Here is a 17,501-nt window from a genome sequence, read left to right as displayed (position 1 = left end):
CACAGAAGGTCACAAGTTGTAATGTTCTGAAATTGGATAGTGGAGATGATTTGCATAGCCTTCTGAATACGCTGAAACTTACTCAACTGAAAATTTAAACATGAGTTTTATGGTATATAACTATCTCAATAAAGCTGTTATTTGAAAATAATTTTAGGGGCCCAGTACTGTGGCGTAGTGGGTAAAGCCACCACCTACAGTGCTGACAACCCATAAGGGCACTGGTTCAAGTCCCAGCTGCTCCACTTCCGATCCAGCTCTCTGCTATGGCCTGGGAAAGCAGAAGATGGCCCAAGTGCACCCACGTGGGAGACCCGGAAGAAGCTATGCATTAATGAAGAGAATAGACCAAATAAGGCCCTGAGATTCTTAAAACCTTAGGATCTCACTTATAATTTATTCTTAATTATTTTGAAAGCCATACTCAGAGATCAAGATTCTGTGAATAAACAAAAACTGACAGGTAGACCTAAAAATATCTTTTGAATGATTTTTACCTCCTCCATTAAACCTTTATCAATGGTGCTTTATAGAAGAAAAAACAAAATATACAATTTGAGTTTCCCCTCTTTACTTTTAATAACCAACTGATAAAAGAAAAATGTGAGACTCAGTTTACCAATAATATTCACAGATTAAGACAAATTGCTCCATAAGTTAACCTCCCAGATAATGTTTCACATTTCTTTGCTTACATTCTCCAGTTTCAAACACAGCTTGAAATGACTTCATTATTTAAATACTGACCTTTAAAACTCTGCTAAAATCCTCAACTACCAAAAATGATTTTAAGAATTACATTCAAATTACCTTAGGCATTCAATCATGCGAGAAGCAATTTTCTTCCGCCGCATCATGCTGAATACCCATATTCTACTGATCCCACAGATTGCAGGCTCTGGCAACGTTGAACAGCACCAGGCTTTCTGCCTTTCAAATCTGACTTTTTCTTCTTCTGACCGGATAACTGGAAGTTTCTCTTCTATAACTCTGTAGCCCTAGAGGTGTCAAAATTGCAAGTGTTCAAGTGAGAATATTAGTTGGCACTGATCTTGTTGAGGACACTACATTTGTCTGACATTGTAGCAAACTATGGGGACTCTTACACATTCACTCTGATTTTCAGAAAACAGACAAACCTTAATCTACATTTTGTTTTTATTCACTTACTGGTTATAAAACCATGAGAGAAAGTCACCTGATTTTCTACACTTTGGGTTCCTCACTAACAGGCTGGGGACATCATCTCTCCTTCTGAAAGACTGCATATAGTAACACATTCAAAGAGAATCTTGCCAGTATGAGTGGCCCACAACAAGAGCTGGAAGTACGATCTACCTCCTGCATTCTAAGGATCAGCAAAAGCACACAGTTAAGAGCCCAGTAGTAATGTCAGTGTTCTGTGAAACTGGGGTTCTTGGATTCACAGCTATGCAAGAACTAAGAACAGGGATGGCAGAGAAATCAACAGTTTACAGCAGTCCTTTCTCCGCACTTCCACACTCCAATTTCTAAAAAAAAAAAAAGCTTTCAAAAACACACATCTCCTTGCCAAGCTAGTTGTCAAAAATCAAGACCAGTCTTCTCATGGGACAAAGCACAAAACTTAAAAGCAGTTCGACGGGCCTGCGCCATGGCTCACTAGGCTAATCCTCCACCTGCGGCGCCAGCACCCCAGGGTCTAGTCCCAGTTGCTCCTCTTTCAGTCCAGCTCTCTGCTGTGGCCCGGGAGTGCAGTGGAGGATGGCCCAAGTGCTTGGGTCCCTGCAACGACATGGGAGACTGGGAGGAAGTACCCAGCTCCTGGCTCCGGATTGGCATAGTGCCGGCCGTAGTGGTCATTAGAGGAGTGAACCAACGGAAAGAAGACCTCTGTCTGTCTGTCTGTCTCTCTCTCTCTCTCACTGTCTACAACTGTACCTGTCCAAAAAAAAAAAAAAAAAAAAGGCAGTGAGACAACACAATTAAAAGTTAACAAAAAGGGCTGACATGATGGCACAGAGGGTTAATTCACCACCAGCATCCCACATGAGCACTGGTTCAAGTCTCAGCTGCTCTACTTCCGATCCAGCTCTCTGCTAATACCTCTGGGAAACCAGCCAAAGAGCTCAATTGCTTGAGCCCCTGTCACCAGATGGGAGTTCTAGGCTCCTGGATTTGGCCTGGCTCAGTCCAGGCCGTTGCAGCCATTTGGGGAGTAAACCATCAGATGGAAGCTCTCTCGCTCACCTTCTCTCCTCCCTCTCAAACTCTTTCAAATAAATAAATAAATATTAAAAAAAAAAAAAAAAGTTAACAAAACCCCAAACATTACATGACTATCTTCAAGCCTAAACACTTCTACAAGTAATTTTTTGAAGTAGATGGAAAAGAAATTAAACACAAGTTTGTACTGTGTAAAATTAACTCAATCTCAGTATGGCAAGCTTTTATGAGTTACCTATTTACACGAAATTCACATCTTACAACTACCTTACTTGCTAATTATTTCAATTTTATCATAGCAAGATTTTTCAGAGCTACATAATTTCAGGCTTAAATTTTAATACACATAGCTCAACATATAGAAATAAATTCAGACTTGTTTTGACTTTTTACTTTATTAGGAAGTTTTGGGGCTGGCACTGTGGTGCAGTGGGTTAAAGCCCTGGCCTGAAGCACTGGCATCCAACTACTTGAGCCATGACCTGCTGCCTCCCAGGGTGTACATTAATATGAAGAACAACAACAGAGCCAGGACTCAAACTCAGGCACTCCAGTATGGGCTGCTGGCATCTCAAGTTTAGTCTTAACCACTGTGCCAAATGCCACCTCTGCACGCAGTTATTACTATGCTAAAACATAACAACTAACAGTGTTACATACAATCTACACACATACAATCTACACTGAACTCATGAGCAAGAATACAGTTGAGGGGCCAGTGTTGGCACGTAGTGGCTTAAGTCTTGCCTGTGATGCCAGCATCCCATGTGTGTGCCAGCTCATGTCCTGATGCCTCTACTTCCAATCCAGCTCCTCACTAAAGTGAGCAAAAGATGGCCCAAGTGCTTAGACTCCTGTACCCACAAGGAAGACCTTGATGAAGCTCCTGGTTCCTGCTTTCAGCCTGGCCTAGCCCTGGCCATTCTGTCCATTTGGGGAATAAACCACCAGATGGATGATTTCTTTCTGTGTCTTTCCTTCTCTCTGTAACTCTGCCTTTCAAATAAATAATTTTTTTAAAAGAATGCAGCTGAAAGAATTCAGGTATATCTCCAACTAGGCATAATTAGAGAATCTAGAAGCTTCTGTTTTCTTAAGTTGGTCTGTTACTGTATCAACATTTATATGTGAACAAATCCCTTGCTGTGATTTTACTGCTTATTCTTTATACAGCTTGGCTTCTAAACACAAGCTATGCATTTAGGGCTCAACCAAAGAAGTGGTAATCTATCCCAGGGGTGACCAAACTTCCTATAAGAGCCTAATAGTCTTAGTCTGTGTCTTAACTGTTCAACTCTGCCTGTGTAGTGAAAGCAGCTACATACAAATATGTAAAAAAAAAAAAAACCAATATTGGGGCCGGCTCCATGGTGCAGCAAGTTAAAAGCCCCAGCCTACAGCGCCAGCAACCCATATGGGCACCAATTTGAATCTCAGTTGCTTCACTTCCAATCCAGCTTCCTGCTGGTATGTCTGGGAAAGAAGCGGAGGATGGCCCATGTCCCTGGGCCCCTGCACCCACATGAGAGACCCAGAAGCTCCTGGCTCCTGGCTTCAGATCAGCTCAGCTCTGGCCATTTGTGGCCATTTGTGGCCATCTGGGGAGTGAACCAGTGGATGGAAGATCTTGATCTCTAACTCTTTCAAATAAATAAAATAAATCTTGAAAAAAAAAAAAAAAAAGGTATGTTTGTTTGACTGGCAATGGCTTAACCTGCTGCACCACAATGCCTGGCCCACAATTTTATTTACAAAAAGGTGCCATATTTTGCCTGCTTTAGTTTGCCTACTTTTGAATTATTCCAATGCTAGAGGGGTAAAGAAACCTATTACTAGTAACCAACATGGGAACTTCCTAGATAAATTTTAGCTGTACCTGCCATTCTGTAAGGTTCTTATCTGACTAACTTAAGGGCCTAACTGCCACACAAGACCCAACTCTACCATAGTGAAAACATCACACATGGAAATTCTTATATTCACACCTTCCTTACGTAAAATGTGGACAAATTTATTTAGATTGTGTTACTCAAGGTTACAGAGTAAACTCAAATATCAAACTACTTTCTATTCCATAGTAGTGATTAGATAATAGTATCCTAATTCAAAAAGCTGCAAGAATGGATTTTCAATGTTCTCAGCACAAACAGTAAAGCTTGAGGGGCTAGCCATGATTATCCTGATTTACATAGTGTCTACATGTACAGAAACACTGCATGCTACCATATGAACATGTGCAATTATGTATTAATTACAAATACTCCACTACTAATGAATACTCTTTAAAATCACTTACCCACTGAATATGTTCTGCAATTAGGCAGCCAACTACTTTTTTGTCATTTGAAATGAAGAGAAGTGTTTTAGTTCTGGAATAGCACATTAACGGTGCCTGCTGGAAACCTAAATCATTATCAACCATCTCTCTAATCTCATCAACCTGCCAAATAAAGAACAGTAACTTTTAAAACACTGAAAGCACTGTATAGACATAACGATATACTACTTCCATTCAGTAAGTTGAGTACATTATTCTAAGCAAGGACATTCTCTAAACAGCTATTTTGGATGACTATAGGGATCAACAGCTGGTTTTTTTTTTTTAATTAATTTATTTACATATATGAAAGGTAGAGTAACACAGAGAAAAGACATAACAAAAAAAGGGTATATTCATTTGAAAAGCAGAGTGACAGAGATTCCAACTGCTAGTTTACTACCCAAATTCTGGAGCTAGGCCAGGACAAACCCAGGAGCCTAAAACTCCATCTGTGACTCCCAACATGGGCGGCAGGGCTCCAAGTACTTGGGCCACCCCCTGCTGCTTTCTTGGGCCCAAAAGCACGGAACTGGGTGGGAAGCAGAGCCACTGGAACTCAAACCAGCACTCCAATATGGGATGCCAGCATCTCTAACAGTGGCTTCATCTGCAGCCCCACAACGCCACAGCCATCTTCCTAAATCTAAATTAGCATCCTCATCGCTAAAATGAAGAGCACATAAAGGAAAGAAACTCATGTTGACGTTCTATCACTGTTACGTGGGCCAGACATTCTACAAGGCACTTGATGAATATTATCTCATTTAAATCCAACATCTCTTGGAGGTTTATGGTTCCTCAATTTACATGTGAAAGAAACAAAACAGCAGTTAAGACAATTTTCCATGTCAAATATTAGCATCCAGAAATCAAGAAGCAGAGATTTGAACTCTAAATGTTAATACTTATATGGCTTCTTCCATATATGGCTTCAAACATGGTTAAGTTCAAACTTTTGTAGGCACTCAAACATTAATTCCTTCTCCAGCTAAAGAATCCTACAAATATTCAGTCCAATAAAGATTGTTTGAGCTACTAAGCTTAAAATGCAAATAACCCCTAAGAATGTTAAGTACTCATACCTCTGACATGCAGAATGTCATGCAACACATCCTTTATTCACTGAAGAAGATTCAAATTCCCTTAATCCTTAATAACATCCTACAACTCCTGATTTGGTTCCTAAACACAACTTGCTCACAATTCCCTAGCTTTTAATTTTTAACCTATTATGGGTTACTAACTAGCAATAAACTTAAACTGCAGCTTATAAAGATTTGGCCTTGAGAAACTAAAATGAGGATATCAGCATTTACTAAAGATTCTTAGTGAAGCAGGTAAAGCCACTGCTAGCAGCACTAGTATCTTTTATGAGCGCCAGTTCTTGTCCTGGCTGCTCCACTTCTGATCCAACTCCCTGCTAATGGCCTGGGAAAAGCAGCGGAAGATGGCCCACGTATTTGGGCCTGTATCACGTAAGTGGAAGACTGGATGGAAAGACTTCAGCCTAACCTAGCCCTGGCCCTTGCGGCCATCCAGTGGATGGAAGGTCCCTACCCCACCCTGTCCCAGATCGCTACCTCTCTATAACTCCAAATTTCAAATAATTAAATTCCAAAAATTCTATAATTTCTCATTTAGTCAGTCGTTGGTTCAACAAGTATTTGTATGCAATGATAAATGTTTCAAATACAAGAAAGTTTGGGTATGTTTATGTGGCATTCTAAATGCCACAGTCTACACTATTAGGCACTGGCAATATGAAGACTTGTTTGGGTATCTGGGATTGTCCAGGCATACACGGGGCGTAAAGTCAGGAAACACAGGAAAAATGTCTATGTTAAATGTAATGTTCAGGGGCCGGCGCCGCGGCTCACTAGGCTAATCCTCCACCTAGCGGCGCCGGCACACCGGGTTCTAGTCCCGGTCGGGGCGCCGGATTCTGTCCCGGTTGCCCCTCTTCCAGGCCAGCCCTCTGCTGTGGCCAGGGAGTGCAGTGGAGGATGGCCCAGGTGCTTGGGCCCTGCACCCCATGGGAGACCAGGAAAAGCACCTGGCTCCTGGCTCCTGCCATCGGATCAGCGCGGTGCGCCGGCCACAGCGCGCCGGCCGCGGCGGCCATTGGAGGGTGAACCAACGGCAAAGGAAGACCTTTCTCTCTGTCTCTCTCTCTCACTGTCCACTCTGCCTGTCAAAAAAAAAAAAAAAAAAAAAAAAAATGTAATGTTCAGCTACATTTTCAAATAATATGTACAAAATGTCTCCCATCAGCCCATTAAGGTGAAGTATACCTAAATGTAAAGAGGTCAACTATTAATCTAAAAAAGAAAAAAAGTATAATAAACATTTCATTGTGCTTCCAGACATTTTGGACATAGTTAGTGTAATTATTTGAGTTTCAAAGGTAACAACTGGACCTGGTGCTTATATAAGAAGAATTTCTTTGGGCTTGCATTGTGGTGTAGTAGATTAAGCCTCCACTTGCAATGCTGGCATCCTATATGGGCGCCAGTTCACGGATGCTCCGCTTCTGATGCAGCTCCCTGCAAATGCACCTGGGAAAACAGCACAAGATGGCCCAAGTACTTGGGCTCCTGCAGCCATGAAGGAGACCTGGAAGAAGCTCTAGGCTCCTGGTTTTGGCCTGGCCCAGCCCTGCCTGTTTCAGTCACTTGGGAAGGGATGGATGATTGTACACTTTGTACTCTACCTCTGTCTCTCCTCCTCTGTCTCTAACTCTGCCTTTCAAATAAATAAAATATAAAGCTTAAATTAAAAAAGGAACTTCTGAGATAAAATGATCTAGAGAATGAAGGGAAACATACCAAGGATATTACTTAAAAATGTAGTTGACATATTACTTAAAAGTAAATTTACTCAATGTTCCTGACTTTGAAGATACTCTGTGACAAAATGGTTGCAAGCTTTGTTATCTCTCTGGTTCATTTCTCAACACATCAAATTCTCTGAACCCTTATGATATGGAACTCTAAACTGGACTAACACCTGGCTGACAGCAGGTAAAGGAATTTTCTTTACATTTTCTACATTACATTGATAAATCAGGATATACTTTTTTCATACTTTTTTCCTTCTCTCTTTTTTTTTTTTTTTTTTTTTTTTTGACAGGCAGAGTGGACAGTGAGAGAGAGAGACAGAGAGAAAGGTCTTCCTTTGCCGTTGGTTCACCCTCCAATGGCCGCCGCGGCCGGCGCGCTGCGGCCGGCGCACCGCGCTGATCCGATGGCAGGAGCCAGGAGCCAGGTGCTTTTCCTGGTCTCCCATGGGGTGCAGGGCCCAAGCACCTGGGCCATCCTCCACTGCACTCCCGGGCCACAGCAGAGGGCTGGCCTGGAAGAGGGGCAACCGGGACAGAATCCGGCGCCCCGACCGGGACTAGAACCCGGTGTGCCGGCGCCGCTAGGCGGAGGATTAGCCTAGTGAGCCGCGGCGCCGGCCCACTTTTTTCCTTCTCTAAAACACTACATGATTACCTCACGTTTAATTTGTTTTATGATGACTTAATGCTAAATCCCCTTCTGTAATAATTTTATTTATTTGGAAGACAGAGTTAGAGACATACACATACACAAACACACACACATAGCGAAATCTCCCAATCACTGGTCCACTCCCTAAATGGCTGTAACAGCCAGAAGTGGGGTGGACTGAAGCCAGGGACCAGGAGTTTCCTCCAGGTACCCCACGTGAATGCAAGGGGCCCAAGCACTTGGGCCATCCTCCACTGCTTTCCTAGGTGCATTGGCAGGAAGCTTGATCCTAAACCAACACCCATATGGGGATGCAGGCACTGCAAGCCAGTCCCTGTAATAAACTTTTATTCAGAAATTCACTCTCAGAATGAAACTTATTTTATTAATTTTAATTTTCTAAATTATTATAAATCAAAAAAGTATTTGAAAGGCAGAGCAACAAAGAGAGGAAGAGATGGAAACAGAGAAAGAGAGCAAGATCTTTCTTCCAGTTACTGGTTCACTCCCTAAATGGCCACCACAGTCAGGTCTGGGACAGTCTAAAGCCAGGAACCAGGAATTCCATCCTGGTCTCCCACATGGGTGACAGGGGCCCAAGGACTTGGGTCATCTTCTGCAGCCTTCTCAGGAGCATTAGCGGGAAGCTGGATCAAAAACAGAGCAACTGGGAATCAAACCAGCATTCCAACATGGGATGCTGGCATCACAAGCAGTGGCTAACCGACTACACCAACCCTACAATTCAACTTTAACTGACATTCTGATTCTTGAAATCACATGTGACATCATTCATTAACTGAACAGTTTCATCAAATTAGTGATAATACTGGGTCATAACCAATTCATCAAAATTCATTTCACAAATTCTGAATACACTACAAAATCTAACGTAATTTTTCAATTGCGCTGTATTCTTTAAATGCCAATTTCCTGTTTTCAGGATTGGTGTTGAAATGTGCTTTTCCAGCTATGTGTTTTCTTCTTATAATTGGCTGTAAAATGGAATACTTTTATATAAAGTTTCACTGGGAATTTACCTTTTTCAAGGCATACTTTGGGTCTTCAGGAAGAACCATTATTATCCTGCCATCAGGGTACTCAGCCAGAATCCTTTCTTTTTTCCAGCCCTAGATGTAAAAAGGGATAAATTATATGTATATTTTATTCATCATACCCATGTACAAGGGGAAAAGTACGTCATTTTGTCTAAAAAATGGCAAACATGGAAAAATATATACTCAATAAGGCATGATAAATCAGCTATTTTGTTAGCATACAAAAGGTACAAAGCAAGCTAATTTCTCTCCACTACTCAGATATATGTATATATATATATGTATATAATGCCACAAAAATATTTCTAATTTGTTACTTCCCATCTTAAATTAATTTTGAAAATCACACATCAAAAGCAAGCCCCTTAAAGTCAGTGATTGCCAGAGCCTATCTCAGATTCCTGATATAAAAATTAAACTCTTAAAGTTCTTTGGAACATGGTTACCTCCACAAACACACACTCATAGTTCTATGTCTGGCATGCCAAAGACCTCCAGGAGGTTTTACATGAACTGATTTGCATGCAGTAGCCCAGTATGAAAGGAACAGTTTTTATTTTTATTGATCACAACTATCAAAGCCACAAGAAGGAGACTATAAAAAATATAACTACCTTCTAAGAATCTAATAGGGAAGGAGAGGCTACGTTGTGTGTATCTGAAGTTAAACATACTCAAAAAAAGAGAGGTAATAAACTCTTCTTCAGATCCACACTCGTGGTGATTAATGAGCAGAACCTGCATGAAAAAAAACAAAACAAAACAAAAGCCACTTAAATCTAGCAAGATGGGACTGAACCAGAGTTTAAAACTAGGAACTTTGAAGTTCAAAATAAGTACAGAAGGAATGAGTTGAACTAGTTGCTCCATGTCTTACCCAACCAACTTCACATAAAAAAAAAAAAAAAGTATTTTGAGAAGCATTTTGTACTTCTATTAGATAAAGTCATCATCTTTCTTCTGATAGATTTCTGCTGAGAACATAAAAGCTCAATGAAACTCAGAAAAAGATAACTACATTAAAAAAAAAAAAAAAAAAAAAAAAAAAAAAAAAAACCACTATAACAAGCCTGAAAGGAGGCTGGTTTTCTCACACACTCTAGAATGGGTATTTTGGAGGGGAGCAGGATCTTAGGTAGGGACAAAATCCTGGTAAGAAACTTGGTAAATGTAACAATTAGATTAAAGTATTTAAAATAAAACTTTAAAAATCCAAAATGCTTTTTATAAAATAGAACATCCAAAGGAAAAGTAAAATTCAGTGATAAAAACTAATTATGATGGCAAAATAGTCTCAAGAACTGTAAAGAAAGGAGCTGGAACAGAAGCCAAAGTCCTTTGCTTAATAATAAACTGAATCTGAACCATATACAGATCTGAATATAGGCACACAATTTTTAAAAGATAGCTCTATAAAAAAGTTTACATTAAGATACTTTTAGAAAAAACTTTTAAATGAACCTACTTTCAATAAAATGAAAATGGAAGTTTTACACTTAAAAATCAAATTATAATTCAATGAAGAACTAGAAATAGAAATTTATGTAACTACAAGTTACAAGAAAGTCGTATGTCCTGGAATGAATTAAAAACTATTTTCCTATTAATTGCCTTTAATAAAAACTTAATGCTGACCTCATGTTGCATAACATAGACATCAGACAAATTATTTTCCTTTATTAACTTTGTAACACAAAACTTTTTCTTGAAACAACTTGAGATTTGCATGCTCATGCAGAAAATTTTATCCTAATTGGATCTGATACAATGTTATGTTTTAAATACTATTATTTCTTCAGGTATGAAATCAAAGGTCTTTACATCTGTGAAGCAGGAATTGCAAAAAGGCAGAATTACTATTACTTAGATTTCTAATATTCATGAAAGTGGCATGTTTTAGTGGAAAAAAAAAAGAATTTTAATAGTTTTAGAGTAAAAGTTCAGGGCTTAAATTCTTATTATTGGTAGGTATCAGATGTATGGCCTTGAGCAAAACACTGGAACTCTGGTTTTTTTAGTTTGCTTGCTTTTTGTTGTTTATGTTTGTTTGAAGATTTATTTATTTGAAAGGCAGAGTCATAGAGATAGAGAGAGGGAGGGAGAGAGAGAGATTTTCCATCTGCCAATCGGCAGCAATAGCCGGGGCTGGGCCAGGCCAAAGACAGAAGCTAGAAACTTCTTCGGGGGCTCCCACGTGGGTGCAGGGGCCAATACACTCGGGCCATCTTCTGATGCTTTCCCAGAGGTATTAGCAGGCTGCTAGTTGGGAAGCGGAGCAGCCAGGACAGGAACTGATACCCACATGGGATGCAGTATTGTAGGTGGTGGCTTAACCCACTATGCCACAGCGCCAACCCCTGACCTCTGTTTTCCCATCTATGTGATCGGCAGAATGGCTGTTACCAATGGGCTATAATTAAAAGGACTGCTCACACAGAGTTGCCCAGATACCAGCAATGCCATTTTCCCCTCCTCCAGTATCAAACTATGATCAATGCACTACCTTAAGAAAACACAGCCAATCAATAAAATACCCTTAAAGCTAAATACAACAACACATTCAATTCATGGACAAAACAAAGATTAAAGAACCAAATAACATACTCAAGATATTTATATGCCTCAGACGCAGTTAACACTTTACTGGTCTCAAAAATCACGTCACCATTGATTTCAGCCACTTGAAATTGAGGCAGAGGTGGAAGGTATTGATTGGTATATAAATTTTTTTTTTTTTTGGACAGGCAGAGTGGATAGAGAGAGACAGAGAGAAAGGTCTTCCTTTCCTGTTGGTTCACCCTCCAATGGCCGCCGCAGCCGGCGCGCTGCGGCCCGCGCACCGCACTGATCCGATGGCAGGAGCCAGGTACTTATCCTGGTCTCCCAGGACTTGGGCCATCCTCCACAGCAGAGAGCTGGCCTGGAAGAGGGGCAACCGGGACTGAATCCGGCGCCCCGACCGGGACTAGAACTCGGTGTGCCGGTGCCGCAAGGCGGAGGATTAGCCTAGTGAGCCGCGGCGCCAGCGGTACATAAATCTTTAAAAACAAAACAAATATCACTATCAAATACCGCAAGGGAAAAAGAGATGGAGAGGGAACATTTAGACTAAATGTCTAATGTATGCAAAGTAAAGGCAACCACGTAGCCACAGTGCACTTACACTTCTCACCTTTAGCTCTTAACAAGTCACACATATCCCTCTGCTTAACAAGGAGTATTTCTAAAACCCAAATTTTCTTTTTTATTTTTTTCTAAGATTTATTTATTTGAAAGGCAGAGTTACAGAAAGAGGGAAAGACAGAGACCAATCTCCCACCAACTAGCTTACTTCCCAAATGGCAGCAGCCACCAGTAACTGCCAGAGCTGAACTGGTTGGAAGCCAGGGTCTTCTTCCAGGTCTCCCATGTGGGCACATGGGCCCAAGTACTTAGGCCATCTCACGCTTCTTTCCCAAGCACATTAGCAGAGAGCTGTATTTGAAGTGGAGAAATCAGGACTCAAGCCAGAGCCCATAAGGCATGCCGGAGCCACAGGCAAAGGCTTTACTTGCTATGCCACAATGCCGGCTTGCAAAATCCAAATTTCCTTAATTCACCCATCTGGCTGCTTGAAATGCACAAACTTAATAGTAATAACTTGAATTTCTAATGGCAATAATTCTTATCTTCTTACTACTGTAGTTATTCTAAGCTTTAGGATCTTCAGATCAGAAAATTTCTCCTTCTATTCCATTAAAAAATTTTTTCACAACTGAAAAAATACAATGGGTGATGGACACATTGATATATATACAATTGTGAAAATTCATCAATCACTTAAGATTTGTGCATTTAACTGTATATAAATGATATCTCTTCAAAAAAGTTTATACTAATCACTTTGAAAAAAGGTTGAGGGGCCGGTGCTGTGGCACAGCAGGTAAAGCCACCACCTGCAGTGCCAGCATCTCAAATGGGCGCTGGTTCAAGTCCCAGCTGCTCCACTTCCAATCCAGCTCTCTGCTACGGCCTGGGAAAGCAGCAGAAGATCAAGTGCTTGGGCCCCTGTGCACACATGGGAGACCTGGAAGAAGCTCCTGGCTCCTGGCTTCAGATTGGCCCATCTCTGGCTATTGTGGCCACTTGGGGAATAAATCAGTGGATCAAAGACATTCTCTCTCTCTGCTTCTGCCTCTCTATAACTGTTTTTAAAATAAATAACTAAATCTTTAAAAAAAAAAAAAGGGAAAAACATTGAGTGACAATACACATTTGAATGAACAGCTGAAGAAATAAAACCAACAACTAGCTTACAAACATCTCCAACAGGAGCCGCCTGCAGCACCAGCATCCCACATGGGCCCCGTGTACTCTCTACTTACCATCCAGCTCCCTGCTAATGTCCCTGGGAAAGCAGTGAAACATGGCCCAAGTGCTTAGAACCCTGCACCCACTTGGGAGACCTGGAAGAAGCTCCTGACTTCAGCCTGGCCCAGACCTGGCCATTGTGGCCATTTGGGGAATGGAACCAGTGGATGGAAGCTCTCTCTCTCCATCTTTCCTTCCTTCTTTTTAACTCTCCCTTTCGAATACATAAATCTTTAAAAACAAAACAAACATCACTCACAAATACTGCAAAGGAAAAAGAGATGGAGAGGGAACATTTAGACTAAAAAGAGACTTATGAGGCCAGCATTGTGTTCAAGCACTGGTTCTAGTCCTGGCTGCTCCTACTGCTAATGCTCCTGGGAAGGCAGAAGATGATGGCCTCTGCCACCCATGTGGGAGACCACGATGGAGTTCCTAGCTCTTGGCTTTAGCCTGGCTCCAGACCTGGCTGCTCCCATACGGGCGCCAGTTCGAATCCCAGCTGCTCCTTTACCAATCCAGCTCTCTGCTATGGCCTGGAAAAGCAGTAGAAGATGGCCCAAGTCCCTGGGCCCCTGAACCTGCGTGGGAGACCAGGAAGAAGCTCCTGGCTCCTGGCATGGTATTAGTGCAGCTCCAGTGAGTGCAACCAATTGGGTAGTGAACCAGCGGATGGAAGACCTCTCTCTGTCTCTCCTCTCTGTGTAACTCTTTCAAATAAATAAATAAAACTCTTAAAAAAAAAAAAAAAAAGCAAGCAAGCAAGCAAGCAAGCTCTCTGTCTCCCCACCTCCCTCCCTCTTTTTTTTTTTTTTTTAAAGATTATTTATTTGAAAGGTAGAGTGACAGAAAAGAAGAGACAGAGGCAGAGAGAGAGGTCTACCATCTGCTGATTCACTCCCCAAATGGCTACAATAGCCCAAGCTAGGCCACACCGAAGCCAGGAGCCAGGAGCTTCTTCTGGGTCTCCCATGTGGGTGCAAGGGCCCAAGCACTTGGGCCATTTTCTGCTGCTTTCCCAGGCACATTAGCAGGGAGCTGGATCAGGAGTGGAACAGCTGGAACTGGTGCCTATATGGGACGCCTGCACCACAGGCTGTGTGGTTTTACCCTCTGACACAGAACTGTTCCCGAATCTGCCTTTCAAATAAATAAACCTTAAAAAGGGGGGGGGGGGGTGATTGGCACTATGGCATATCAGGTGAAGCTGCCGCCTGCAGCACCGGTATTCCATGTGGATGCCAGTTCGAGTCCCAGCTGCTCCACTTCCAATCTAGTTCTCTGCTATGGCCTGGGAAAGCAGAGGAAGATGGTCCAAGTCCTTGGGCCCCTGCACCCACATGAGAGACCCCAAGTAGCTCCTGGCTTCAGATCAGCATAGCTCCAGCCATTATAGCCATCTGGGGACTGAACCAGTGGATGGAAGACCTCTCTCTTCCCCACTCTGCCTCTGCCTCTCTGTAACTCTGCCTTTCAAATAAATAATCTTTTTATTTTAAAAAAAGGAAACACTTAAAAGAGAAGCTAACTGATGTACTGTATATATCTTAATTCAAACAGCACAAAAAAATGAGATATTGGGGAAATTGAATCCTGACAGAATACTTGATATTAAATAACTAGTTAACTTTTAAAAGATGTATTATATTCTCTAAAGCATTTTATGCTTTAAAAAAAAAGTAGGAGCAGGCATTTGAAAATGTTCATTTCTAGGTACATATAATATTGCTTTGATAAACTTTATAAAAAAGCCTGGAGTTGAGGAATTGAAAACATGAAGGCCACCCTTTATATACTTAAACTGTTAAAAAGATTTTGAAGGTCTGGTGTTGTGGCTTAGCGGGTAAAGCCTGCTTGTGATTTTGCATTCCATACGGGTGCCAGTTTGTATCCTGACTTCACTTCCCATCCAGCTCCTTGCTAATGGCCTGAGAAAAGTAGGGGAAAACAGCCCAAGTACATGGACCCCTGCCATCCACATGGGAGGCCCAGAATAAACTCCTGGTGCCTAGCTTCAGCCTGGCCCAGCCACTGCCATTATGGCCATTTGAGGAATGAATCAATGGACAGAAAATCTCTGTCTCTTCCCTTCTTGTAACTCTTTCAAATACATAAATAAATCTTAAAAAAATGATTTAGAAAGAAATGTGAAAAAAAATTTCTTCAGAATAAAGAACAAATGCCTTTGCCGGTGCCATGGCTCACTTGGCTAACCCTCTGCCTGCGGCACCGGCACCCGGGTTCTAGTTCCGGTTGGGGCACCGGTTCTGTCCCGGTTGCTCCTCTTCTAGTCTCTGCTGTGGCCCAGAAAGGCAGTGGAGGATGGCCCAAGTGCTTGGGCCCTGCACCTGCATGGAAGCACCTAGCTCCTGGCTTCGGATCGACACAGTTCCAGCCGTAGAGCCATTTTGGGGGTGAACCAACGGAAAAGGAAGACCTTTCTCTCTGTCTCTCTCTCTCTCACTGTCTAACTCTGTCAAAAAAAAAAAAAAAAAAAAAAGCCCTTAAAAGAACATGCTGAAAGAAAAGTAAATGTTCTTTTTTTGTGGGTCAGGTGTCATGGTGCTGCAGGTTAAGCTACCACTCAAGATGCCCACATCCCATACTGGCTCCTCCACTTCCAATCCAGCTTCCTACTAATGTTCCTGGGAATGCAAGGGATGATGGCCCAAGTACTCATGTAAGAAAACCAAAAGGAGTTCTGGGTTTCTAGCTTTGGCCTAACCCAGCCCTGGCTGTTAATGGTCATTTGGGGAGCGAGCTAGCAGATGAAAAATCTCTGACTATCAATCTGCCTTTCAAGTTAATAAATGCTTAAATGATTTTTCTTGAAGGTAATAATATATATTTGACAGGCAGAGTGGACAGTGAGAGAGACAGAGAGGAAGGTCTTCCTTTTTCCGTTGGTTCATCCTGCAATGGCTGCTGCGGCCGGCACACCGCGTTGATCCAAAACCAGAAGCCAGGTGCTTCTCCTGGTCTCCTGTGTGGGTACAGGGCCCAAGTACTTGGGTCATCCTCCACTGCACTCCCAGGCCACAGCAGAGAGCCGGACTGGAAGAGGAGCAACCGGGACAGAATCCGGCGCCCCGACCGAGACTAGAACCCGGTGTGTTGGCGCTACAGGTGGAGGATTAGCCTATTGAGCCACGGCACCGGCCCCGGTAATAATATATAATAAGAAAATTTTCAGCGCCAGCGCCGCGGATCACTAGGCTAATCCTCCGCCTTGTGGCACTGGCACACCGAGTTCTAGTCCCGGTCGGGGCGCCAGATTCTGTCCTGGTTGCCCCTCTTCCAGGCCAGCTCTCTGCTGTGGCCCGGGAGTGCAGTGGAGGATGGCCCAAGTCCTTGGGCCCTGCACCCCATGGGAGACCAGGATAAGTACCTGGTTCCTGCCATCGGATCAGCGCGGTGCGCTGGCTGCAGCGGCAGCCATTGGAGGGTGAACCAACGACAAAGGAAGACCTTTCTCTCTGTCTCTCTCTCTCACTGTCCACTCTGCCTGTCAAAAAAAAAAAAAAAAAAAAAAAAAAAAGAAAGAAAAAGAAAAAAAAAGAAAAGAAAAGAAAATTTTCAGTAATGCTTTCTCTCTCTTTTTTTTTTAAGATTTTATTAATTTATTTGAGAGGCAGAGTTACAGACAGTGAGAGGGAAAAACAAGAGTGAAGGGTCTTCTGTCCATTGGTTCACTCCCCAAATTGCCGCAACAGTTGGAGCTGTATTGATCTGAAGCCAGGAGCCAGGAGCTTCTTCCTGGTCTCCCATGTGGGTGCAGGGGACCAAGCACTTGGGCCATCTTCTACTGCTTTCCCAGGCCACAGCAGAGAGCTGGATCAGAAGAGGAGCAGCCAGGAATAGAACTGGCGCCCATATGGGGTGCTGGTGCCGCAGGTGGAAGATTAATCTACTGCGCCATGGTGCCGGCCCCAGTAACGCTTTCTCTTACAGACCAAATAACAATAAAGTAGAATTAAAAAAAAAATTTCTTGGGAAGGAAAACTCAATAATCTAGAGAAGTATCTATTTTTCAAAAGCTACTATCCATTCCTCAAATATCTTGGCACATGTATGTAT

At 42.3% G+C, this 17,501-nt stretch overlaps 1 protein-coding gene across 7 annotated transcripts in view; it reads right to left on the bottom strand.

Moving 5' to 3' along the window:
• Positions 1 to 17,501, bottom strand: part of ESCO1 (establishment of sister chromatid cohesion N-acetyltransferase 1) — a 71,671-nt gene that overhangs the window by 3,855 nt on the left and 50,315 nt on the right. For 5 of the 7 annotated variants that reach the window (XM_051852066.2, XM_051852065.2, XM_051852068.2 and 2 more), the window contains 3 exons: positions 9,057 to 9,146; positions 4,502 to 4,645; positions 811 to 998 (listed from right to left, as the gene is read on the bottom strand). In XM_051852066.2, coding sequence (XP_051708026.2) covers positions 811 to 998; positions 4,502 to 4,645; positions 9,057 to 9,146 — 422 coding nt within the window. Of the gene's footprint in view, positions 1 to 810; positions 999 to 4,501; positions 4,646 to 9,056; positions 9,147 to 9,688; positions 9,813 to 17,501 lie in introns of all 7 variants that reach the window. The other 2 variants (XR_011379405.1, XR_011379406.1) reach the window with 1 other exon arrangement.

This window comes from Oryctolagus cuniculus, chromosome 10 (assembly GCF_964237555.1).
Source record: "Oryctolagus cuniculus chromosome 10, mOryCun1.1, whole genome shotgun sequence".
NCBI classification, from domain to species: domain Eukaryota; kingdom Metazoa; phylum Chordata; class Mammalia; order Lagomorpha; family Leporidae; genus Oryctolagus; species Oryctolagus cuniculus.
The sequence above is the reverse complement of the archived record's forward strand: the minus strand, read 5'-3'. Positions and strand labels throughout refer to the sequence as shown.